The sequence below is a fragment of the Numida meleagris genome, chromosome 4 (assembly GCF_002078875.1).
Source record: "Numida meleagris isolate 19003 breed g44 Domestic line chromosome 4, NumMel1.0, whole genome shotgun sequence".
Taxonomy (NCBI): Eukaryota; Metazoa; Chordata; class Aves; order Galliformes; family Numididae; genus Numida; species Numida meleagris.
In genome coordinates this window covers 24,436,959-24,464,286 of record NC_034412.1, presented here as the reverse complement: position 1 = coordinate 24,464,286, position 27,328 = coordinate 24,436,959, and the positions used below count along the sequence as shown (strand labels likewise).

The following is a 27,328-nucleotide window of genomic DNA, read 5'->3' as shown; positions in this document are numbered from 1 at the left end:
TCGAGTTGGAGGGGGTGGGGAAGCTGCCTGGGAGGCGCGGAGTCTGTTCCTTTTCCTGCCCGGCGGAGAAAGCACGTGGTCCTCCTGCAGTTTACTGTGTAAGATTTTCAGCCTGTAAACTCTTTGTTAAAATTCTACTAGTCTCTTTTTTGATATATTTAGTAAAATTAGTTGTTCCTCCTCAGATTGGTGCCGCTGTTTTTTGTGTTAGATCCGCCTACGAGTCCCCTGCCTTTCCCCTCTTCCCTTTGTTTTCCCCAGGGTGTGGGTCCGCGGCTTCTCTGCCGCTTTAGCCGCCGGACCGCGCGGGGGCCGGCCCCTACCCGCCGGCAATTATTTTTTTCTTCCTCTTTTTTTGTTTTTTTTTTTTCTTTCGGGCCTGTCCCCCTTGTCACGGACGCAGACCCTTAGATAATACCGTGACACTATTCTGCTCCTGTTAACCAAAACTCTATAAAAATATATCGCTATGAATTCCTTGCTCTTGGTCTAAAGTTTTGTGTCCAAAGCTTGAGAATTGCATTCGATGTTTTGAAAGTCTTGCTCATGCTGGCTGGTTGCAGCATCTCTAAGCAATTCTACCTTAAGTACATTTATTTAAATATAATTTATTATATTCAATAACTTTATTCTGGTCCACCATGCTTTCACCCTACGGACAGGAAGCCATAATATTGCAGATAACTTACACAGCTAGTCACTTTCTTTTCCTTCTTGAACTTGGAAACCAGCCAGAACAGCAAAAATCCATAAGAAAACCTTTTCCCTGCAATGTAAGGCAGCCGTTCCAGGTACCAAAGGAAGTCTTTGTTCACCAGTAGCTCCAGACCATGTCTTACCTGAGTCTTCTTGATGAACAGATGCTCCTCCATGTAAGAGTGATTCCACAAGGTAAGCAACATCAACAAATCCATGCACCCCACATTCCTTAGCAGGAACATGTCTTTTGGGTCATCACCTTGTGTGTGGCAAATCTGTACTCTCTAATGCAGGTGGGCCAAGGAGCTTTTCACACGTACAAGTGGTACAGAATAGGTTAACAGAAAAAAAAAAGACATTTAGCCAATCAAAAAAATCATTTAAGAGAGATGGTCTAGAAAGCACAAAAGAAAACAAAAAAGCTCACTTCGTTGTTTCACAGCACAAAATCCAAGAATAAGAAGAGCCACCCAAACTACATGAGCGTCAATACTTTGTGTTGACACCATTACTTACCTTTGATTGATTGCACTCCATTTATGAAGTAAAAAACAGATCCAGTAAGAAGCACTACATTCAACTTTATGATACCCATGTGTATTAAACTTTTACCAGCTCAGTTAATAATATATATTTGATCGTCATTGATTTTTTAGGAATAACATCTTTCCAAACACAGAAAAGGAGATATTTCCGTTGCAACAATGCTGTAAGTATGGTGACATTTTACTATCACATACATTTTCCCTAGGCAGTAGATACTTTACTGCTCTAAGGCTACACAAGTAAAGTTTTCTACTCTCTAACTTCCCGATAACTTCACTGTCTTCATAGAAGTGAAATGACAGCAGCCAGAAGCACACCTGAGATTCTTGGATTTAAATATACACTGAACTGCTAGGAAACTCTTTAACTGGAAAAATCACAGAAGACAGGTTTCTAAGCATATCTCCAGCTAAACATCACCTTTTCACCAATACTCTCATCAGTGGTTACATAAAAGTCAGACACCTTCTAGTGACACATGCTTCCACCATACAGAAGGTGCATCTTCCTTCTAGAAGGTATAGCTCATATCCTTGAGCTGCACGGCAGAAATGTGGTTACACCATCCACAGCTTTGGGAGGTACAAGAGCAATATGTACAAGAGCAATACCTTCCACTCCGCTTACTGTGGCCATGTGCTGATCAGAGTCAGAAAACAGGAGCAAATAAGAAGTGAAGTGCTTGTAAAAGTTCACCAAAAAAGACAGACATTATGAAATGGTCTGCATTTTGGTGGGCTGCTTTTCTAGTTTGGAACTGAAAAATGTACATAAACCCAAATAGCCCTAATACGTCACCAAACTCTCAAGCAGCTCTAGCAATACAACAGAGAACAACTTGAAATCAAACTTTGGCCTTTCTATTCACATCCTTATTGTCCACTGCTTCCCATTAAGGATTATATCTCTTATATATTTTGTTATCTAGATGAGGGAAAAATTCACTCTACTCCACATTGCCCAACGTTATTTCCCCTCAATTTCAACCTGTTTAAACATAAATCCCTGGAACTTCTAGGTATTGGTACTATTTCCAGTTAAGCAACAGAATAGTAAAGTCCAGTTTCAGGACTCTGTGATAATTAGTCCCTATATCCTCTGTTTGTTCTTAGTCTGTCTCACACAAGTAATGAAGCGATTTACAGCCCAGAGAGTAGGAGGAAAAGAATGAAATGCAAACATTTTTAGAATTTTATTAAATTCAACAAAAACTGCAAATTAAATTTGGGTAGGATTCAGATGCACAGATATTGCTCAGCTGGCAGTTAAGTAACAAACTATGTACAACTGTGTCAGACATCGTCAGCTGAACAGCTAATCAATGTAATCGAAATCTTCTGGGATTCCAAAATTTTTGTCAATTCTGCTCTCTTCAAATCCAAATTTACGCTTGGCCCAGGACTTTATTGCAAAGATGTTATCTGTAAACAGAATGGAAAACATTCAGTTTTAAATTTTTAGCAAAGCATGACTTGAAGTCTTGAATACAATGGTAGATGAATTCTAAATAAAATATTACAAGTAATATCCTAAATAATTAAAGAAAAAAACTAAGGACATACATCTTGCTTCCTCTGCAAAATGGAAATATAAAGCAATATAGCCAAGCAAAGCAACAACAGAAAATTGAGTTGAACCTCCATACAAATGTTACTGCAATAAGTTTCTTCAAAACTACGCTGCACTTCTCCTGTATGTCAAAGCTGATGAATAAGGTTAAGAAATACCTACTTTATATTAGCATCCATCGTATGATGGCAACCATAAGGTTCCACAAAGCATTCTACTTTTCAGAAAGATGAAAATTCAGAGAAGAACTAAACTTTCTGAATGCCTGGAATTATGACAGTGTCAAACTAGCCACTGCCATTCCTGGTCTCTTTCTATTAAAGTTTTCCTCATTTTAAGAGATTTTAAACCAAACAATTTCAACCAAAACAAAACGAGTTGCAGATTTTAACACGGTGTGCAAAGAACAGATGCGTTAACTACAGTTAGTAGTTAAACTGAGAAAATGTATTCCTTTTTTGAATCATGATTTGTGCACAGAATATACTTCTGGATGTTTTTCGTAAGTGAGGTCTATCCTGCATCATATCTTAACAAAATTTTAAATTCCTAACAATAACTAGGTCTTTTACTCAAATTGCTCTTATGTGAAGCTGTCCCAGGCAAAATAAGTGCATACACACCAGTCCATCTGTTGGCTGCCTCCTTGGCTACATTGCTTGTTTGACCTGAAAGAGGAAAAAAATAAAAAAGCATAAGTCAGAGTCAAATCATAACAATAGTTTCAAGACACGGAGATGTTTGGTTTGGTTTGCCTAGAGACTTAATTGTCTGTACTCAGATTGGACCTGAAGATACTACAGGAAAATGAGACTTAAAATATTTTGTAATACTCTCTATACATAAGCTGTCTATCACATCAGTATGTATTACTGTACAGATAAGGAAAATGATAAGAGGAACAGTCAATCACTGGAATCTGCAAACATATCATGTAGTTTTGGGAAGTCCCCTGAGCTTTGAGAGCCCACTCGATAACATAAAGACAATGCTTCCACTCGTTACACTGGGCTTCCCTCAGTTACCACCTCTTCAGATTTAAATACATAATAATAAAAGTTATTTGTAGTAATGGCATTTTACACAACTTCCATGAGACAAAACAGTATCAAGAAAAGAAATCCTCTTAGATCCCCTTGCTCCCATTAAAATAAGTACTGAATCAAATCAAACAGGTTGGTTTGTAACGTGGGAATTCATCAGAATCATTATGGTTCTTGCACCTGCATATAACCTAGTTATTCTCAGTCAGTCTTGTTAGTACTTGCATGATAACATTCATTGGAATGGTCAGCATGAGATTTGTCTACAGGGGTACAGAAATGAATATATTATCAGATATCCATTGTTACAAAGCTTATACTTCAGGCAGAGTTAAATTATCTTTAAAAATTATCTGCTAGCACGCAGAAAGGTAAGCACTCATTATTCTACCCCTCAGAATGTGTTGGTAAGTGATATAAAAAATGGTTAAATGCCAGTAGAATATAGTTTCAAAAACAGCGCAGTTTCTAGAGCTGGTCTCCAATTAGAAAGCTTGGATGTATTACAAATAAGGTAAAAAAGATGAGCAAAAAAAGGAGTGGGTGGGAAGAAGGAATTTTTATACATTTGCATGTATTAGAAATTCAAACTATTCCTTGCTTGACAGAGATATTCCTTATTTCCTTAGCTGACTTCTTGTTGCCACCTCCACTTTTTTAGTTCCAGAGATGGCAGCACTGACAACACACTGGCAGCCAAGGGCATTTTGAACACTATTTTACCTAACATTATGCAGATCAAGTTTTCAGAGTAAGGGCTTTTATTGGTCAAGACCTTAAGCCTGGTCAAGACCTGAGTGCAGATAGCGCACTCAGCTTTTTTTTTTTTTTTTTTTTTTTTTTTTTTTTTTTTTAATCTGATCGTAAGATTGTATCTGAATCCAAGTAACAAAGTTCCAATTGTAAAAGGTTAAAATTGTATCAAACTCCATGGATGCAGGGCTGCCAAGTAACAGCACTCGGATGGTCACTCTGAGCAGACTGCTGACACAGCGCCTGCTAGGGCTCAGCAGAAACCCCTCGTTTCTGGAAGCAGCCAAGCAGCTGAGCAGGTGCTTCTGCACCATGCAGCAGCTCTCAGCTCCTGCAGCTCGCAGCATGTGGCCTTATGCTTAAAGGACACCCACTGTGCCACACTGGGGATTAAAAAATAGCAGCAGCACAATGTGTCACCAGCCTTCAAACATTACGTACGCATGTTAAAATGTACAAATGCAATCATGTGTTTTAGAAAAGTGACTTCTACCTCTATTAAAGAAAAGGCGGAGGTGGCCAGCAAATGCAGGTTGGACTCCCTCTGTTGAGTGATTAGAATGGCAGTGGCTGTTGATAACAGAGCAGTGGCTAGAAATGAAATCATGGTAGCAAGGGAAAGAAGCTGTATGAGGAAAACCCACAGTGGGCAGCACCTTCAATGACTAAAATAACAGATAAATAACAAAAACAAACAAAAAAAAAACCACCAGAAAAGAGCTGAGAGTTTAAGTACAGAAACAAAACAGTGAAAGATTTTAACCACACCATTCTTTCTACGCGCCACTTGGGACTAATCATTGACTATGGCACTTCTCTGCCAGCCTAAGTGTGGAAAGATGGTAAGTAGAGGTAGAACTTCAGAACAGGGAAGGTGACATTCAAACAGTCTGGCCAGATGTCAAAGGAAAGGCTGTCCCAGGCCCCTGGAAGCACACATCCCCCCAGTACTCTGCTGACAGCAGGCTCAGGGTTGGGGAAATAAAAGCCACTTGTAATGCCTCAGGCACATGGCATCTCCAGGAATTGCATTCACAAGAGGCAAGCAATAAAACCTTGCCCCAGCAGTTTCCCATTTTACCCTGGCTGGCACGTGACAGTACTATGGGGTGCAGGTATGGGTTTATCCTGCCATGTGCAAAGTTGCTTAAGCCATTAGGCACATTATATCAACAGCAACAGCAGCTATTTTGGCAAGCTGCAATGCACCTATATATGCTTCTCATGTCCAGCCTGACTAAGCTGATAAACACAAGACAGTTTGCACTGCCTCCTGTCATCGAGCAAGACTGTCACTGCTGTTGCTGCAAGATGGCACCACAGTCTGCCTAACCACTAATTCATTCACTTATGGCAAAATCTTCACTTGTATTTTTCCATCACTTCTCTCTTTTTAGGGTCAGGAAACACATGTCATCCATCTTCAGAAAATATAATTCCCAATGCCTATGGACAGAGCATTTAGCTATCTGAAGGCAAGATGAAAATGCCCAGGGGTCTAACTCAATTCTTGCCTATAATTCCACTGCAGGTTCTCATCTGCCTGCTGCATCTAACACACCACACCTGAAAGAAGAAAGAGAAATAGCTACTGGCAGATACGGACACGTGTCACCTGAAGACATCAGCTGCATACCTGCATTATGGCCAGCACCTTCCAGAGGTCCCCCACTCCATCACAAGAGTGGAGAGGTATGAAGGAATCTGTACTTGGACCACATTATGGAAAACTTTTGTAGTTGCTTGTTGGGACTTCTGACAGTTGTGTCACGAGTATGTGTGTGTGCATGAAGAAGAGTAAAACAGACATCCCCCACCCACCTACCCCATGTACTGATGTAATTTAAAGCTGTGCTTATGACTGCTTGTTCTCTTCAGGATCACACAGGCATCGGCCTCCCACACAGTAGGCTGAAGTACATATTTACTTCCATTCATGTGACAACACATCAGTAGACTTCCCTGCTCCTTTACCTGCAGGATACAAGTCATTCACTTGGCTGATCAGTTCCAGGCAAACTTGGCATTTTCTAAGCAGGTAAATGGAAGCGTACATTCTCTCCTGAACCAAATGAAAGCAATCACATCACATACAGCAGTGCAGGGCCCATGTGCAGCATGGCCTGCATGGCTTTTTAATTTAAATGATTTTATGACTCTTGCAGCACTAGACTGTTACATCAGCAAAACACACCTGGAAATATGCCATAAAGAGTGAAAGGCTAAGGGTCAAAAAGTTTTGAGCAGTCTTCCTAGAATTCTCTTCCTCCCTCAAACCCAGGTATCTAGGAAGGTATACAAGGAACTCAGGAAGCCTAGATTCTGGGAACAGAACCATTTTCCTAAGCAGCCTTCATATCACAGGGACAAAGGAAAGCAGAGTTAGGGAAAGGAAGACCCAGAAGCACTGAATGTCTAAAGAGAAAGAGAAGAAACGTGCTCTTCATGCTCTTTAATGCAGGTTAGTGACATCCAGACAGGGATGGATGAAGGAGCAGATCAAGGAGGCCAACCCAACAAAAGAGCATGTGGAACAGCAGCAAGAAACCATATAGGCCAAATGGACAGCTACTGGCCAGGGGTGACATCTGGCGGCACAGAACACCAGGGCAGCAATGTTTCTGACAGATCTGAGCCAGTGGTATATATTGGCTCAGAGTCAGCGTGGTCGGGTTGTGCTGCTTCTGATTCAATTCTGGAAGCCCCAAGCCACTCTCAGCACACTGCAGAACCACAGCTGCCTCTTTCCTCTCATCTGATCCTTCCCCCAGATTTACAACTTTTCTCCTGAATGTGGTGGTGGAAGTTAACGGTCCTACTTGTGTTCCAAAGTGGAATGGCCACTTGAGGTTCCTTTAAAATCTCAAATATTTCCACAGGCAGAAAACCACTACATGCCTCATCAATATTATATATGTGCTCCAGGGGACTGGGTTACTCCTTCTATCAGATTTCTGATACTTCCATGCCTGTAATACAAATGCAGTAATAACCACAACCACCCCACAAGCATTTGCCAAATCTACTTTCAGGTTATTTCTAAAAGCTTTTTTTTTTTTTTTTTTTTTTTAAAGTCCTGCATGCAAAAGAATACTATGGAAGCAGTCACTGAATAATATTCAAGAATCAGGCTGTAAAGATACCATATTCTAGATGCAACAGCTATACCGAAAAATCTCAAGACCCTGAACTAGTCCACAGTCACCTGCACACTTGGAAGCAAAGAAAGAACTGCTGTCTTCTTCCCTCTTCCAGTTTCTACACCGGAATTTTTAAGAGAACTTCATACATTATTATAAGCAATGTTTTTATGTATAAACAACATTTCCAGGACTAGCCAGGAGCCTCAATTTCTACACAACAAAATCCATCTATATTTATAAAACTACCACCAGTTGGTGTTGGTTTGACCTACAAGTAATGCCACACAAAAATTGTATGGATTTCGCTCCAGAAAGATACCTGATTGCAGAGAGAACTAACATCCCGTCAAGGAGGCAGGCACCCACCAACCTGCAGGACTGTTAGCAGATGCACACAAAATACAACTGGAAACTTCAGCACGTGGCCAAAGGAGTAATTTTCCAGTGTGAATTACAATTCTTCTGCATGAAATGCAGAGAACAGCTGCAACTGTTCTCACAGGACAGTGAGGATTATTAACCAGAAGATTCCCAGCTTTTCTCATGCAAGTTGTCAGGGTAAATAATTTGCATTAAGAGGATCTGAATTCCAGTAATAATTCTGCATCCACTTCAAATGATTTTAAATATGGAAAATGGTAACAACCAGGAAAGCATATGAACAGGAATCTCCAGTGACTCTTGACTATTCACTGCAGTCTACAGAGATAAACATTCTCCTGCTCTGAGGCTGCCCTCACTTTCCAGAAATGTTGCACACCTTGTTATCATGCTAGAACAGATTTATTATTTCTCCTTGGTGGCAGCTGTTCCCTGCAAGCCCAAAATCTTCTGATCTGAGTGAGCACTCTATTTCCCTTCCCTTGCCGCACCTTGCTATCATGCTGGTCCTTCCACCCCTTTATAACATCTTTTCCATCGTGTTGGTCCTTCTGATTGCTACATTTCGCAAGCCAGGCAGACCAAAATATTAAAATGGCTTTTCTTTTGAATATCTTTCAGTGGGCCAAGGGGGAGAACATCGTCCCACTAGATAAAACCTTGCTGGGGCACATCCCAGGATTTCAGGGTTCACCCTTTTATGAACTGGCAGCCATAAATGAAAACTGGAGTCCCTTGCAGGATAGTGGAAATATTTCCCAATCACCATCTGGCATGGCAAAATATTTCTATGGATTAGATAAAGATATCCTAATTACAAAGGAACGCCAACTGGCTGCATCCACTGTTGCATGGCCCCTATTAATGACTCTAAATTGTGCCGAACTTTTGCATAATACTTTAGAAAAATAAGAACCAACTACTGCATGATCGCATTGAAAAACTTGAGCAAGAGCTTGGCCTATTGACGGGAAAAAAATTAAGTATAACTTTCCCCTTAAAGCAAATACAGAATATTGCATTGGAAAATACTCAGGGCCCTGAACCAGTAGACCTGGCTAATCCAACGGGAAAAATCTCAAGATCAGATCTCGAGTCTCCATTTGAGGTAGATCCATTTGAGATCTGACCCGCAGTGACGCAAAAAACCCAAAAAAGATACAGGATAGACCAGCAGGGGTGCCCCCTGATCAACGGCCCCCTGCCCAAACCCATCTCCCTGTAACAGCTCGCCCCTATACGGCATCTGAGTTGATGGATTTGGTGCAACGATTTCAGCAGAAGCCAAGGGAAAGTGTACCAGCTTGGTTACACCGATTATGAGACATGGGGGCAGAGAGTGTTGTGGTCATTGGCCAAGAAGTTTCCAAGCTCGCATCCATTACCTTGAACCCTGCCCTTAGACAAAGACTGTACGCCACTGTGCAACATAATAAGGAGAATCATACCCTACTGGATTGGTTGATGGCAGCATACTGTATGACTTGGCCTAATAAGGCTGATATCCCGGTGCATGCAGGTTTATGGTCCTCCATGGAGGACCTCCAAACATATTTGTGAGCTAGGAATGAAAGAGGCCATTTACAAGGAAGCCTTTGAAAGTCCTGATTTAGTAAAATTCTTGGCTGGAATGAGGGACCTAATTTTACAACAGGCACCCTCTCACCATTATGGCACATTGGTATCTATATTGAACCCCCCTGGTGGCCTCAAAGGCCATTGTTCAGCAGGCCGCCCAGTTGGTGGCTGATCTGGGGGAGATGGAGCGCTAAAGGGCAAGGCATAATATTAGGACAGTGGATGGGGCTGAGGTATATCCAGTAATTAAAACTAGAAAAGCTGCCCCACAGACACCCCGATTGGGCCTCATATGGGTGTCCCGTAAACAGATGTTCAATGACCTTATACGGGACGGGATGGCTTTTGCTAAAATTGATCACCAACCTAATCACATTTTACTTCTCTTATGGAAACAACTAAGGGATGACCAAAAACTTCAAAGTACCTCCAAAACAACAGGGGTATGAATAATTGAACAAATACTGGAAAATACTTGGAACCTAGAGGACTTCATAATCCCTAATAAAATGAAAAAGCCACCCCAGGTGACTCGGGCTATGATGCCCGAGCCACCTGAGGAAAAAGACTTGGCACTTGCCCAATTCATGGTGTGATAGGGGATATTAGTCTCCGTGTAACTAGGGACTCCAGATGGGACCAGAGGCCCTATGCTGAGCTGACCATTTTTTGGTCCCGAAAGAACATACAAAGGGTTATGGTCTTGGTTGACACAGGCGCGGAAACATCAATTATTTATGGGGATCCAACTAAGTTTAACGGGGATAGAGCGATGATCAGTGGCTTCAGGGAACAGACCATTCCAGTTACCCAGATGTGGTTGAAATTGGGGGTTGGGCATTTGCCACCCCAGGAGTATAATGTGTCTGTTGCCGCAGTCCCAGGGTACACCTTGGGCACAGACATTTTATGGGGTCTGGCTCTCCAGACAACCGTAGGAGAATTCAGACTCCAACAGAGATGTATTAGTATCCAGGCAGTGCAGGTGATATTGAGAGGCCATGCGAAGCATGAGCCTATTTGCCTGCTGGAACCGCGCCGGATTACTATATATGAGACAGTATAGACTCCTGGGGGGGGCAAGATGAAATATCAAGGACTGTGCAGGAATTAGAAAAAGCTGGGATCATAAGACCTGCACACAGCCCATATAATTCCCCCATGTGGCCAGTGCAGAAGTCAGATGGCACATGGAGAATGACAGTAGACTATAGAGAATTAAATAAGGTCACGCCGCCTGTTCCGGCAACCGTACCCAATATTGCCTCCCTAATGGACACACTGAGTAGGGAAATAAAAACCTACCATTGTGTCCTAGACTTGGCAAATGCGTTCTTCAGTATTCCAACTGCTGAAGAATCGCAAGACCAGTTCGCATTTACATGGGGAGGCAGGCAGTAGACCTTTCAGGTCCTGCCACAGGGGTATGTGCATTCACCAACATACTGCCATAAACTAGTGGTGCATGACCTGGCAAACCAGGGAAAACCTAACACTGTTAGCTTGTATCGTTATAGCGATGATCTCATGTTGACATCTGACTCACTGGAGGCAGCAGGACAGGTGGCAGATTCATTAACTACCTATCTGCAGGAAAAAGGATGGGCTATAAACCCCCAGAAGGTGCAGGGTCCAGGCCTGTCCGTGAAATTCCTGGGGGTAGTTTGGTCAGGAAAGACCCAAGTACTACCCAGTGCTGACATAGATAAGGTTCAGGCATTCCCAGTCCCTACAACACCAAAGCAGCTGCAGGAGTTCTTATGTATACTGGGATACTGAAACAGTTATTAGCTGCCTACTCCGGATGTGGTACAGACAGCCAGGAGGTACCCGCATTATAGGTGGTAGAGCCAATAACCCAAACATTCGAGGTCATAGTTAAGACCACCTTGCTGATTCAGGGGTGGGTGAAAGATCTGACCCACCTTCCTGAGACAGGGGTGGCCCAAGCACAGACAGTGGCACAATGGGTCGCCTGTCTCAGCCAGAGGAGTAGTTTGTCTTCATCACTGTTGAAAGAAGAACTTCAAAAGATCTTAGGCCCAGTGATGTATCACAGCAATGCACTGAAAGAAACAATGGTCGCTCCACTGGAGAAGAGTTCCGTTCAGGAGGGGAAATATCCCATTCCTGAAGACGTATAGGGATGGGACCAGCAAAGGTAACCCGAGCAAGTGGAAAGCAGTGGCGTACCATCCCTCCACTGACACAATCTGGCTTGAAGAAGGGGATGGTCAAAGTAGCCAATGGGCAGAGCTGCGAGCCATGTGGATGGTCATAAACAAGGAACCCGGTGACATTGCACTGAACATCTGCACAGATAGTTGGGCTGTGTATCAGGGGCTCACTCTTTGGATTGCACAGTGGGTCACCCAAGACTGGACCATCCACGCCCGACCGATCTGGGGTAAGGAGATGTGGCTAGACACACAGAATGTGGTTAAAAATAGAACCATACGTGTCTACCAGTTTCTGGACATCACTCCCTGCTGTCACCAGGAAATGATGAGGCCAACACGCTGGCTCAAATACAGTGGATTGAGAACTCTCCTTCCGAGAACATAGCCCACTGGCTACACCAAAAGCTGCAACATGCTGGACAGAAGACAATGTGGGCAGCTGCAAAGGCATGGGGGCTGCCCATAACAATGTCAGATATCGTCCAGGCATGTCATAATTGCAAAGCTTGCTTGAGAATGAGACTGAAACTCTTGCCAGAGATGACCGCCTACCTTGCTGGAGAATATAACCCTCTCCAAAGGTGGCAAGTTGATTATATAGGCCCTGTCCCACGATCTGAGGGGGCCAGATATGCATTAACTTGTCAACATGGCGAGTGGACTGATGCAGGCCTATCTGGTACCAAAAGCAAACCAGGCCTACACCATCAAGGCTTTAACCAAGTTAATGGCGATATATGGGATTCCAAAGGTCATCGAGAGCGACCAGGGTACACACTTCACAGGTGCGATGATACAGCGCTGGGTAGAGGAGAACCGCATTGAATGGTGATTTCATCTGCTGTATAATCCAACGGGAGCAGGCCTCATTGAATGTTATAATGGCATCCTGAAGGCTGCTTTGGAGACAGAATCTCAGTTCCTGCAGAGGTGGACAAAGAGACTCTATGAAACCCTGCGGGACCTGAATGAAAGGCCTAGAGACGGCAGACCCAGTGCCCTGAAGATGCTACAGACAACATGGGCCTCCCCTCTTAGGATCCAAGTTATGGGCACTGGCAATTGGGTAAGACCCCAAATTGGTAATGAAAATAACCACCTGCTCCCTGCCCCTGAGAATCTAGAACTAGGTACCCATAGAATAGAATGGCCTTGGAAGGTGCAAGTAGGACCAAAGTGGTGTGGCCTACTTGCGCCTTGGGGGAGATTATTGGAGGTGGGAGGTTCAGTAGTCCTCCCAGTGATTGGAACATGGCCTACTGGATATTGTGGTCAACACTCCGGTCTTCACTGCTAAAGGGACCCTCATCATGTCCCTGTGGCAGATCAGGACCCCCTCTTTGGTACCTGATATAGTTATGCAGCCACAGATGTCTGGCCAAAGGGTGTGTTACAGATGGCCTGGATGTGCCCCAGTGCAAGCCTAAGTGTTGACCCAGGACAGGAATACGGCCTGTATCTTGCCATGGAAGGCAAACCTCCCCCTCTTGGTACCACTGAAACACCTGCATTACTCCCCATGAGTCTTCTGAGTCTCTAGGATCACGAGAACAAGTGAAATGTCATCAGAGCGTTCCAGTGTCGCTGTGAGATCAAGCACAACACCCGGTGATGGCCTATGTGGGACTGGTGGAGCATGAGACGGACCTGCACCAAACAACTGCATGCCTCCAGTAATGTCATCGAGCACTGGCCCATGAGAGAACATGAACCTCAACTACGAACAGATCATCAATCGTCTCACATTGTGTCAACCTGCATTGCAATGGGCAATTGTATAAGCATTGCGGCGTGTTGGATCCCTGTATTAGGGAAGTCTCACTCTCCAGCTGACTCAGTCATTGGTTCATGCCATGAAGGGGTGGAGTGTATGGGAACTGCTGAGTCATGGCCTGAACCACCAATTGAGTACCTGGAGGAAAGACCCAGTCAGCCCTGGGAGCACAGGTGAAGGCAATTTTGAAGGCAAATTTTTTTACAAAAGTAAAACCTTTTTTTTTTACAAACCTTTTTTTTTTTACAAAAGTAAACCTTATGAGCTTTCTAATTTATTTTCTAGAATTGGGAACTTGCGAGAGTAGCTAGTTTATTTAAGCAGGGTGTTGCACATGCTAGCTAAAGATTTGATCTTCCAACTGCTTCTTATCTGAGTCTCTAAGTAAAACCCCACTGACAAAACATAAATGATTTTTAAAAAAAAATTGTTTTGCTTGTTTTTTGGGGGGTTGGTTTTTTTTGGCTTAACCAGCTAAACTGCGGCTTCATTTTAAAGCAAGTCAGCATAAGTTCAAGCTCTGCAAGAATAACAATCCTGCTAGAATGTGCTTGAGGTATAAAAGCATAAACATGCATGTGTCTATACAACTAGGACAGTTTTTTTTTTTTTTCACTGCAGAGTAACCTCAGCTGGAATCAAAACTTTAGGCTAAACGTAGTGTTTCCAGAGATACTCTGTGAAACATGGAGGGAGAATCAGGGCCTTTGCTGAAAGCCAAGTGACTCTCCTAAACTTCAGATTCCCAGATTCCATCAAAAGCCCCACATGTCACTTCAAGCTTTGCCCCCCTTAAATATACGTGCAGATGCACCTTAAGCTTGGGCAGTCTGTCCTAGCGGTCCCGTGACCAAAATTCCTCATGGCTGTCACACTTTCCTTTCTTACTAAGTGCCAGTAGCTGGTCATTCATTTACCTACTCCTTATTCTCATTTTGTCTTTCCGAAAGGCATTATCTACATTCATTATGAGTTCAGGAAGATTCCCTTTGAAAGTTCTCCACCTGATGTGCTCCTAGCTGATAAGAGGACCCTGGACTGCTCTTCAGGACAGTGCTGGGAGATGCATGACAAATTACCACACGTATAAAATCCTTCTGAAGAGGGCAGTGAAAGCACTCATCAGACAAGAGTGTTCTGTGGAGAAAGAGATTTCAAAGACCTTGGGAAAGTCTACCCCAAGACAAGGCTACATTCACCATCAGTTCCTAACTCAAGCGGACAACTCTGACTTATTTGCTGTTACCACTGACTGCCTGAGGCGAAGGAACGAAGGGCCAACGTGGTAACTCTTTAACCTACTTCTAAAGAGTCAGGGAAGGTCCTTAAAGCACTACATTATGTCCTCCAGAAATCCCAACCAGATTCTGCTGTGCAACTAGTTGCTCTGTCCAAGCAGTAGCAAGTATCTTCAGTAACTAAAATACAGATAAGCTGCCCCTTGATTTTCAAGAGGAAAAGAAAAGTCAAAGGGATGAAGATAAAGGAGCAGAACTACTGCTTCAATTGGCAATGCCTTCTTGCTTGCAACAATTACCTAAACAGCTGTGAATATTAGCAATCAAATTGTTTGCAATTACATTTGTAATTACACTCATTAGTACCTTGTTTCTTTTTCAGCTTTACTTATTAGTTAAAATTTATATTTACTGTTACTGTATATAACTATGATTACATAGAAATTCTTATTATTGTTTTTAGAAAAAAAACCTCAGAACAAAGTTATGTTGAGTCTTTTAATGTAGCTTTTGACTGGTTAATTTAGTTTTTCAATCTTCCAGTAGAATGGCAAGGTTTTCAAGGAATAATATAGGGAGTGGGGGAAGCAGAAAGAGAATCATAGTTTTATGCAATTAGTGGAGTGTTCTTACTTTACTGGTACACATCTACATGTGTTATTGTACTCCATGGTGAAGGAAGAAAGAATTAAAAAGGAGGGAGGAAGTGGGGCTTTGGGGTTGGTTTTTATTGGTAGCAGACAGCCTGCCAGACAGGTATACAGGCAGACATTGCCTATTTCCTGTAATATCCTCATCCAGATCTGCCAGAGATGAACACGTTAAATGCACAATTCTATGAAAAATAACACTAAGTTAAAAAAAAAAAATAACGAGGGGGGAAGAAGGGTACCTTCTTTTAAATTTGCTTTTTCTACATACTCTTAAGCAAGTGTCTGGTTCACTCCAAATAAAGCACAATTTAACCCTCTAAGGCTAACATAAGTGGGGGTGAAGACTCTAACTTCAACAGAATGACTAATTTCTCCCACAGTCTTGTGGGGTGAAGGAGGAGGACAACACACCTTTTTGTAGGAAGAACACAAGGGATGATGTGAGGTTGGTGGCTATGGAAACACGTGAGCATGGTCAAGAGGGTATTAGGGCTTCTCCCACTCATAAGGTGGCCCAGCTCAGGTGCATCTACACCAAGGCACGCAGCATGGGTAACAAACAGGAGGAGCTAAAGGCCATTGTGCGGTCGGAACACTATGATATAGTCGCCATCACAGAAACATGGTAGAATGACACACACAGCTGGAATACTGTGATTGATGGCTACCAACTTTCAAAAGAGATAGGCAAGACAGGAAAGGTGGTGGTGTAGCCCTCAATGTTAAGAAAGAATACAAATGTATGGAAATTAATGATGGCAATGATAGGGTTGAGAGCTTATGGGTTAGGATAAAAGCAAACGCCAATAAGACTGGCATAATCGTGGGAGTCTGTTACAGGCCACCCAACCAGGACAAAGTGGTGGATAAGATACTTTATGGGCAGTTGGGTGAGGTCTCAAGGTCTCTACCCCTTGTTCTCATAGGGGACTTCAACTTCCCAGACATCTGCTGGAATTACAATACAGCAGAAAGGGAACAGTCCCGGAGGTTCCTAGAGTGTGTGGGAGACAACTTCCTGACACAGCTGATGAAGGAGCCAAAAAGGAGAAGCAAAATCCCGGACCTGCTGTTTGTTAACAGAGGAGGCCGTGTGGGGGATGTAAAGGTTGGAGGTTGTCTGGGACAAAGTGATCATAAAATAATAGACTTCTCAATCTTTGTTGAACCTCAGAGGGGAGTCAGCAAAACTGCAACCTTGGACTTCCAGAGGGCAGACTTTGGCCTCTTTCGGAGCACGGTTGAGAGAGTCCCTTGGGAGGTAGTTCTGGAGGACATGGGAGCCCAGGATGGCTGGGAATACTTTAAGGAATTTATTTTAATGGTGCAGGAGCTGACCATCCCCAAGTCACGGAAGACGAGCCGTCGGGGTTGAAGACCGGTCTGGCTGAACAGAGATCTTAAACTGGAATTCAGGAACAAAAGGAAAGTTTACGGTCTTTGGAAGAGGGAGCAAGCAACTTATGAGGATTACAAGTACCTAGTGAAGCTGTGCACGGAGAAAATTAGAAAAGCCAAAGCCCAGCTAGAACTGAACTTGGCCACTAATGTGAAGAACAACAATAAATGTTTCTATAAATACATCAACAGTAAAAGGAGGGCTAGGGAGAATCTCCATCCCTTGTTGGACGCTGAGGGCAACACAGTGACCACGGATCAGGATAAGGCTGAGGTACTTAATGCCTTCTTTGCCTCAGTCTGTAATAGTGAGACTAGTTGCGCCCTGGGCACACAGCTCCTTGAGCTGGCAGACGGGGATGGGGAACAGAATAGGCCATGCACAATCCACGATGAGATGGTTTTGGACCTGCTCTGAAAGCTGGACACTCACAAGTCCATGGGGCCAGATGGATTGCACCCTAGAGAGCTGAGGGAGTTGGCGGATGTGGTTGCCAGGCCGCTCTCCATCACCTTTCAACAGTCCTGGCTAACATGGAATGTCTCGGCTGACTGGAGACCAGCAAATGTAACTCCCATTTTCAAGAAGGGCCGGAAAGATGATCCCGGTAGCTACAGACCTACCAGTCTCACCTCAGTGCCAGGGAAGGTCATGGAACGGATAATCTCAGGAGACATGGATCAATTAAAGGTCAACCAGGGGATCAGGCCCAGTAAGCATGGGTTCATGAATGGTAGATCCTGTCTGACAAACCTGATATTGTTCTATGACAGGGTGTCACGGTATTATCTAAGGGTCTGCGTCAGTGACAAGGGGGACAGGCCCGAAAGAAAAAAAACGAGAAAAGAGGAAGGAAAAAAAAATTGCCGGTGAGTAGGGGCCGGCCCCCGGGCGGTCCGGCGGCTAAAGTGGCAGAGAAGCCGCGGAGCCGCAACCTGGGAAAACAAAGGGAAGAGGAGGACTCGTACGCAGATCTAACACAAAAAAAACCAGTGGCACCAATCTGAGGAGGAACAACTAATTTTACTAAATATATCAAAATGAGGCTAGTAGAATTATATACAGGCTGAAAATCTTACACAGTAAACTGCAGGAGGACCACGTGCTCTCTCCGCCGGGCAGGAAGGAAGAGACCCCGCGTCTCCCACGCGGCTTCACCCCCTCCCCTCCAACGCAAAGACCCCTGGGGAGTGCACCTCCTCCCCTCCCCCTCAGAGGGCCACACCAAAAAAGGTAGTTTGCAGTAACCAGGGAATTAACTCTTTAACTGCCCGTACCTTACATGATGTAATGATGTGGAATACCGACAACAAAAATCACAAAACCATAACACAAGGTGACCTGCTTAGTGGATGAAGGTAAGGCTGTCGATGTGGTCTACCTGGACTTCAGTAAGGCCTTTGACACTGTCCCCCACAGAATCCTTGTGGAGAAGCTGGCTGCCCGTGGTTTGGATGGGCATACGCTCTGCTGAGTGAAACACTGGCTGGATCGCCGGGCCCAGAAAGTTGTGGTCAATGGAGTTAAATCCAGCTGGTGGCCAGTCACGAGCGGTGTCCCCCAGGGCTCGGTGCTGGGGCCTCTTCTATTCAGCACCTTTATCAACGATCTTGATGAGGGGATTGAGTGCACCCTCAGTAAGTTTGCAGACGACACCAAGTTGGGAGGGAGTGTTGATCTGGCTGAGGGTAGAGTGGCTTTACAGAGGGACCTGGATAGGCTGGATCGATGGGCCAAGGTAAACTGTATGAGTTTCAATAGGGCCAAGTGTCAGGTCCTGCACTATGGTTACAACAACCCCAGGCAACCCTACAGGCTTGGGGAGGAGGGGCTGGAAAGCTGCTTGATGGAAAGGGACCTTGGTGTGCTGATGGACAGTCGGCTGAATATGAGCCAGCAGTGTGCCCAGGTGGCCAAGAAGGCCAATGGCATCCTGGCTTGTATCAGGAATGGTGTGGTGACCAGGACTAGGGAAGTAATCCTGCCCCTGTACTCAGCATTGGTGAGGCCCCGCCTTGAGTACTGTGTTCAATTTTGGACACCTCAGTACAGAAAGGACATTGAGGTGCTGGAACAGGTCCAAAGAAGAGCTACAAGGTTTGTGAAGGCCTTGGAGAATATGCCCTATGAGGAGAGTCTAAAGGAAATGGAGCTGTTTAGTCTGGGGAAGAGGAGACTGAGGGGAGACCTTATTGCTCTCTTCAAATACCTGGACGGTGATTGCAGTGAGAGTGGGTTGGTCTCTTCTCAGTGGTGACAGGTGACAGGACAAGGGGAAATGGCCTCAAGTTGCACCAGGGGAGGTTTAGGTTAGATATCAGGAAAAACTTCTTTACAAAAAGGGTTGTGAAACACTGGAACAGGTTCCCCAGGGAGGTGGTTGAGTTACCATCCCTGAATGTGTTTAAAAACCGTTTGGATGTAGTGCTCGGGGACACGATTTAGTGGTGGGTTGTTAGAGCAGTATGGTTAGGTTGCGCTTGGGCTTGATGATCCTGAAGGTCCTTTCGAACCTAAGCAATTCTACGATTTCTAATTGCAGAGTCTTTGTTAACGATATTGACACATAAACCATAAAAAGCACAGCTTGTCTCTCAGATGCCAGGTGCTTATTTCATGGTCAGTAGCTAGAAAACACCCTTTGGAAACTGAACATATTGGGTCTAGAAGTGACTGAAAACACATCGACTTGAGCCTACTGACCTTGGTGGGATCTAGACCAGGCTTAAAACTATTTGGAGACATTCATTTTCTTAAGTGAATCATTGCTGTTACAAAACCAGCTACTTAATAGCTCTTAAACTGAAAGCACCGATAATCTTCAGTTTAAATAACCTTTCTGATAAGTTTTCTGAACAACAGGCAGACTACCATAAAATTTAGCAGAAACCCTACTAAAACATTTCAAGAAATAACCATCGTCTTGGAGAATTTTGAGCAAAACCAATGCAACTCATCTTAAAGCCTCTCCATTAGCCAGGAGAGTCTATTCGTCATTTTCTTCTCTATTGGAAACCCCCTGGGAACAGGGATCTTATTAGTAAGAAACTCCACAAATAATCCAGAACCTGATATTTTTTGAAAAGCCAAATACATCTTATATGTATAAGATACATCTTATACATACATCTGTATGCGTTAACGTGTTTTCAAACCAATCTGAATGCAACAGTTAGAATATAATACCTACGTGCATCAAAAAGGAAATGCAAAACAAACGAACTGCCCCAAACTACACATCCCACAAAATCCAGCATATGTATCAACATTACAGCATTCAGACTCAAGATATTAAGATGAATAAGGGAACTGTTACATCCCATACCTATTTTCTCATTCTGCACATATATGCTTTAGATAATTGTTCACAAGAGTACATTAACCTGAATTTTTCCATGTTTAAACAAATTGTAATCAGAAATTTTTAAATCATCTATGAAGTTTGTTTTCAACAAGAGAAGAAGAAGGAACTTTCAAGTACATACTGCATGGAGCATTATGTTTTTATGGTATTCACTGAACTCCAGGTATTTTCCCAACATTCCTTCAAAAAGCCAGCCCCATAAATAATAGCACTTGCACTCCACCAAGCACACAAACTGCAGTCAGTATATAACATTTCTGAGATCACTGACCTGTCCAAATGCACAAAGCAACTGAGGCACAGCTACTGTGAAAAAAAATAACCAAGTATACAACTAAGAAAAATAACTAAGAAAAGAATAACTGACTTTAGACTGAAATGTGTTTTAATAGAGCATAAATTAATGTTCCCTTCATTAAAGTAGAAGTTTTAAATTCTAGAAGTGTTTAGCTGCTTTTGGTTTTAAACTGGACAGCAACTGAAAGCAAAATCAGTGTAATTTATATACATAGGCTGCCAGACAAACCTCTCTATAAAATACCAGATGTTGTTTTAGCTCCATAACCTCTCTCTGGTGTGCAGAAAGAATTAAACTTGTGCAGGTTAAATTTGATGTTACATGGAGCTTTCTTTGTCAGTCTTATAAAAATCTGGATGAATAACAAACTTCTGAAAGCTTCATGATCTCCGTGGTTCTGATTTCTACCGTAAGTTTCAGGGAATCTACCAGCATTACGTGTCTCCAGCTCTGCAGGCATACATACAGGTTATGTCATGCAGCCCTTCTTCAGGAGAAAGAGGGACTCTCTTTTCTGCAATGCCTGTTTCCCCATGAGAATACCCTCTAGCCTTCAAAGATCTGTGTCTAAGTTGAGAAACAAGGGCTCAGTCCTGCACCAACTGAAGCAGAATCACAAGCTCAACAAAGAAGTATAAAATAACAAAATGTCTGTTTTTACTACTATAATATCGAGGAAGGATCTATAACTCAAAGTTAAATCATGCTAGTTGGCTTAAACAGCATTTCCAAGTGGCAAACAACAAGCTTCCAGCATTGAGCTACTGTGGTTGTTAAAAGAACTTCTTACATTTTGCAGATGCAAACATATTTTTACAACATTCTACCTGTAAATTGGAACTATCCAAATATATCCACAAAACAAGACTATTACGTAGCTTCCTCTAGTGGCCAATCCATAAATCATGTTTCTGCTGTCATTTACTCTAGTTAATTATTTAAATACAAATGCTGAAGTTCTGTGTTCAAATGCTGTAAACATGGTAAGGAATTAGAGTTTGTACTTTAGCTCTCTAATACAAAAGCCAGGAACATTAAGGCAGAACATTTGTTACTAATATTAAAAGGACAACCAGCAAAGTCAGCAAAAAATGGTGTCAGTATTTAGTACTCCAGTTTGCCCCCTTGTGAATATGCATTCTAGTGTATTTAGTTACATGGTCAAGCATGACTTTCCCATCCTAAGACTCAGGAAACAAAACAGATGTTCAGCTTTCATTGTCTTTAGACATTTACTACGAACCATCCAAATTTCATTTTGACACCGGAATTACTGTGTGCGTGTGTCTTTTAATGAAGCTTATCACTGTAAGATATAAACCTGGCATACATCACCAGGTTTGTTTCTGCAGCACATTTTTGAGGGAAAGAGTAACTAAAGAGGCACAGCAAAGTATTTGCCAAATCTGGATGCCATTGAAATCAGAAGGCAATTTAACACACCCCTAAGACATCACAACAAAAATCAAAGCATACAGAAATATGGGATGGGCAATTAATAGTATGAAATTTTATACTGAGTATCAGAGAGCTTCCCTTATGGGTTGAAATTATTTAAGGAAGGCAAGGGAAAACTCAACTGCAGAAAATGACAACTGCCAACTACAAAACGTATTGAACAATCCAGCTTTTATAAGTACATTTATGTAACATAACAGCCATCTCTGATTTCTGACTCAAAATGAAAATAAATTAATTTAGATTTGGTAACTCCCACATTAATCCAACTGAAAAGAATCACGAGGATTAAGTTACTGAAACTGTATAGGTCGTGGAAAATCATGCATCACCCATACAATGTGAAAAGCATTTAAAAATCTCGGAGCAAACAACTTGATTTATGAGGTTATTCCAGGAAACAACAGCACTAACTTTTATGTCTAGATGAATATCTTCCATTGAATGAGATTCTTTATATCTTCTTACACTAAAAACTACAATTTCCTGCTTTTTTTTTTTTTTTTTTTTTTTTGCCTTTGCCTTTGCACTTCCCCGCAATCCAGAACAAGAGGAGTCTCTCCCCAGCCCCACTTCTCTCCCTATTTTGTTTTGTTTTTCCAGGTCTAATGAAATTTCATTCAGCTTTGACAAGGTCATTAATTCCCCTAAAGTGACATTTCCATTTAATCATCTTTATACTGCCAGCAAGTTTAGACAATGCAACAATGACTGCTGAAACATATAACAAAGCATCGACTTTTTAATTGAAGGTCAGCAACAAATTATTTTCAGAACATTGATGTACAGTCCCTTGGGAAGTCTACAGGTAGCCCAGCAAGGCACTCACCAGTTCCCTTAAAACGCTCATCTCTCCATTGCAGAAGCTCACATAGAACTTCCTCACACTTTAAAGAAGAGAAGGCCATGCCTGGAGCAATTAATGATTTTATTTATGTATTTCTTTTCTAGATATTATTCCACATGTTGCCAGCTAGTGCAAGTAACAGCTACCATTCAAGCTGTTACTTGTATCCTTGTGCCTAGTACTTAGAAACATGCTCACAGTAACTGCTTCAAAAGAGAGGCTCCTCAACTCCTCCAGTGCAGTGCTTAACCACAAGACTATCTCAGCACTTTAAATACCTGGCACTACAAATCCCTTTGCTGTCAGTATCTGCCTAAATGTATTCATTTTTACAGCTGGAATGTGTCTGTTATTTGTCCGTAGGAGAGCGCACAGCAGAGGACTTACAGCACAGTAACCTCAGGTCTCAAGTTTGCGTATTCCCTAGCATACCATTACATCCTTAGGGAAAGATAATGCAGCTGACAAAAAATGTCATGGTCCCACTAAAGAAAGAGTATCCGTCCAGTTTTGGGTGTGCTGCCAATTGTGTTTATGTTCCTGGCTTTCTCTCAGCACATTTTTAAAGCTGCAGACTCTGCTAGAAGAATAAGGAAAGAGAAAGACTCAGGTTCAGTCAAATATCTTCCCAGAAAAAGGTCCGTGCCTGTTCCTCATCACTCTGCAATGGCATTTTGGCATTACAGCAATTGAATATGCAATAGTGTCTGGGTAGAAATCTAAGAGCCTAATAAATAAAACATTACATTTGAAGTAGAAAAATTCAATAAAATTTCATGCATGCTTTTCATTTTTCATGTTAAGGATTAGAATATTAAGTACATTTCAGTGCTTGATTCTGCATTAAGTGATAAAGTTTCTCATTATTCCTTGTATTCCATTAGAAGTAGAAACTTCAACCAAAAGCCAGTATTTCAGTCAGTACAAAAATCAATACATAAGTATGTTATTATACCACTGAGTAAATAAAAATGAAATGTTTCTAATGAAATGTTATGTGTTACATGGACAAAATAAGGAAGTAGAGTGATATCTTATTGAGCCAGTACGGAATCAAAGGCAAATGGAAGCCAGTGAATGCACTTCCTGCATTATAGGGTTCCAGTTACAGAATTGATGTGGTTCCAGAAACAATGGTCCCGATATTACGTCTAAAGTACCAGAATATTTCAGTGTTAGGGTTGTTTGTTAACTATTCGGCTGATGGCAGACTAAATATCAATTAAAGAAACTCTCACCTTATACCATATGGCAGAACATGAAAATAAATTGTTAGTGTACCTGTATTGTATTGCCTACAGCTTTAAAAAAAAATACAGCTACACATTGGCTTATCTCTGCATACCAGATTTTAAGCTAAAAAAGTGCAGACTTCTCCCAAGTAAAAGTTCACTTTAAACAATATACAACTTACGCATTTCTTCAACAACGTCTGGATCACATTCCCTGTATTTTTCTATTTCTGCCTTTAGCTGTTCTTTTTTCTGCCGGAGGGCAGCAAGCTCCTTCATCAGAGCTCCACGTTCTGCCTGAGGATTCAAAGCATTTTGGGAGATACATTAAAAAAAAAAAAAAACAACCAACAATGCAATCAAATTATTGCATAGAATATGTTTCAAAAAATAAAAAGATATAAATTTAAAAGCTGTTTTCACTACTGCTTTTCATCAATGAACCAGTTGAGCATTTTATGCACACGCAAAACTCTCAGCAACATTCAGTGATACTGAATACAAATCAGAAGGAAGAAAATTAAGGTCAAAATGGATGATTTCCTACAACCTTTGAACTTTGCAAAACCACTCTCTTTGCTCTTAAAGAGTTAAAGGACACGTAGAAGCACTAAGCTTGTCATTAAAGAGAGCATCACAGAAAAACCTGCCATCTACATTTCGACATATCTGGATACCAACTACGTACAAGTGCTCTCATAATGAATTTTTCTCCTTGTTTGTTCCACACTGTTTAAGAGCAGTGGTCTCAAAATTACATTCAAACTTTTATGATGTGAGAGTATGCACTATGCCCTCAAATTTTCTACTTATTAATAATAATTTGCAGACACCAAACTCAACATGAACACTCCCACAGCCAATTCAGCACGAATTTCTACTTCAGCCCGTACTTACAGCCAGCCTCTGTACGTGGCTGAGAACTGGGATTTTCAAAGAACTCCTGCTAGGGCACTGAGTAGCCTCAAACAGCCAGGCAAGACCAGATAAAAACCTGACAATTTACAATCCCCACAGCAGCCTAACAGTTTGAGGTATTTTCAAACTTTCACATTCCCAGTACTTCTGCCAACAGCCTGGATTCATCCCATCCTGCCAAAGCAGAATGGAAATCAGAGGCTTCCAGCTGCTGGGGGGTATGGAGGCCAGCTGCTCAGAGACCAACAAAATGATCCAGATTTCTCAGGACTTTTTCCTGATGTTTAATCTGCAACCAAAGTGTTGGAAGCATCAGTAGAACAGGATTTCCAGGAGATTCTCGCAACTAGGGCAGGCTATGTGGTGGAGAAGGCCAAGCCTCCAATAGTCCACTTGGAAACCTGACAGGCAGAGCTGTACATGAAACCTGCCTGTGTTTCACAGATTATGGTCAAACCCAGAACATTTCTGTAAAACATTTTAGATTCTAAGGTATGGCGCTTTCCTAATGAATTCCGACAAAAATTTTTACTGGATGTTCAAACCAGTTTATGCTGAGCACCTCAAAGCAAATCAGCAACTCAGGACACCCTATAAAATTTTTCAAACATACTACTTCATGTGTATATGAAATGAGAAGCCTAAATATTCTTTTGCAGCATACTTTAAACAGCTTCAGCATGCTAAGAGCACCACTATTAACTGACTCCTCAGAATAATAATAAACCAAAAAATAAGATTCCCAACACCTAAGTTCACAGTTACTAGATTTGGCAGTTCAGGAGCCACTGGAAAATTTGGCATGTACCTGAGAGTAGTTCAAGTTTAATAGTATCTTTAAATATGAAAAAGGCCAGACAATTAGACTCCAAGCAGTCATACATCTTCTCAGCCTTAGTGCAGCTACTTATCACTATTTTCCTCATGAGTGCATGACCAACTAAGGAAGATTCTAACATATAGGAGCATCTGATTTATTTCTCTTCCTTCCTCACCTCCAGCACTTAGAAATCTTAATGGATTTCCAATGACTCATTAGCACTTGCAAACTGTGAATACTTGGATCTTTTTTCCCTAATAGGAGAGCCTCCCCCTGCAAACCAATTTACCGTATCTTCACGTCCAATTTTCAATTTTTCAATGCTTTTTTGTAAAATCTCTTTTTTCTGACTGGTTTCTGCAACCTGACGAAGGAAACAAAAAACAAAATCAACCTATTTCAGTGACATATATACTAAACATATAAAACGCATACACGCACACTTATAAAAGTCTGTACATAGTGAAAAATATTTAAATAAACAGGAGTATACACACTTTTAAGTATATATACTTATAACTTGTGCAATAAAAACAAACTCATAATAAATACAAAAACACCCAAACATAAGTTCAGGGCTCTGAGCCATAGAAAAGAACTACAGGAAGCATGTGTTTTACTTCCATGCCATATAATCATGTTGCAAGCTGCACGTTCAGCATGGGACTAAAATCCTGTTTCATACCATAACCTGGCATCTCTGTGCAAAGGCACCCATGACAGAGAGGCTTTGGACTAGATGATTTCTTTTCATCCTTTTCCAGCTCTTTAATCTCTCCCATAGCCACTCTCTTACTGACTGGAAGCAGTGTCAATAACTGCAGAAGCTCCACCTGCTCAGCTGCTGATTACCAGCCTTCCCAAGTCTTGGTGTGCCATTGGCACTGCCCCAATCCTTTTAGTATACTGGTGCATAGAAGTCTCTATGGCTCAAGGGCACGCAAACCCATGACTCTTCCTGTGCTGCACTCATAGGGTTAGACTTCCAAGCTGCCTCCCCTTAGGTCTCCAGCAGAGGCATCTTTCAGAGGAAGCCACATCTTCCAGGGCTGGTACAAACACTGCCTGCATTGCCCTGTCACTCCAGAGGAATTACCTGTCAAGACAGATCTCTCCCCATTAGCCTGCTGCCCCTCTTGAATCAGGTCCACCCAGTTTAGTCGGAAGTTTTCCAGGGACACTTTGGAAGCCCTTAAGCTGAACCGGATGTATGACTCACCCCCTGCTCCTCAGACAGTACTCAGTGCTAGCTAGAGCTTCTTGAAATACTAAACAAGATGACTGATAATGCAAAAAAAAAATCTAATAAACATTTAGTTTGGAAATCAGCTACTCCATTTAAAACCAATACAAAGGAAAAGGAAAAGGAAAGAAAGGAAGAGAAGAGAAGAGAAGAGAAGAGAAGAGAAGAGAAGAGAAGAGAAGAGAAGAGAAG

General features: G+C 42.2%; 1 protein-coding gene across 3 annotated transcripts in view; it reads right to left on the bottom strand.

Annotated features, from left to right (window-relative positions):
- The window catches only part of MND1 (meiotic nuclear divisions 1), a 43,296-nt gene continuing 18,381 nt past the window's right edge, over positions 2,414-27,328 (bottom strand). For 2 of the 3 annotated variants that reach the window (XM_021394131.1, XM_021394133.1), the window contains exons 6-9: positions 26,183-26,257; positions 24,338-24,452; positions 3,438-3,482; positions 2,414-2,666 (exon numbers count right to left, since the gene is read on the bottom strand). In XM_021394131.1, the coding sequence (XP_021249806.1) occupies positions 2,560-2,666; positions 3,438-3,482; positions 24,338-24,452; positions 26,183-26,257 (342 nt within the window). In that variant the 3' untranslated portion in view covers positions 2,414-2,559. The remainder of the gene's footprint in view (positions 2,667-3,437; positions 3,483-24,337; positions 24,453-26,182; positions 26,258-27,328) is intronic. The other variant, XM_021394134.1, reaches the window with a different exon arrangement.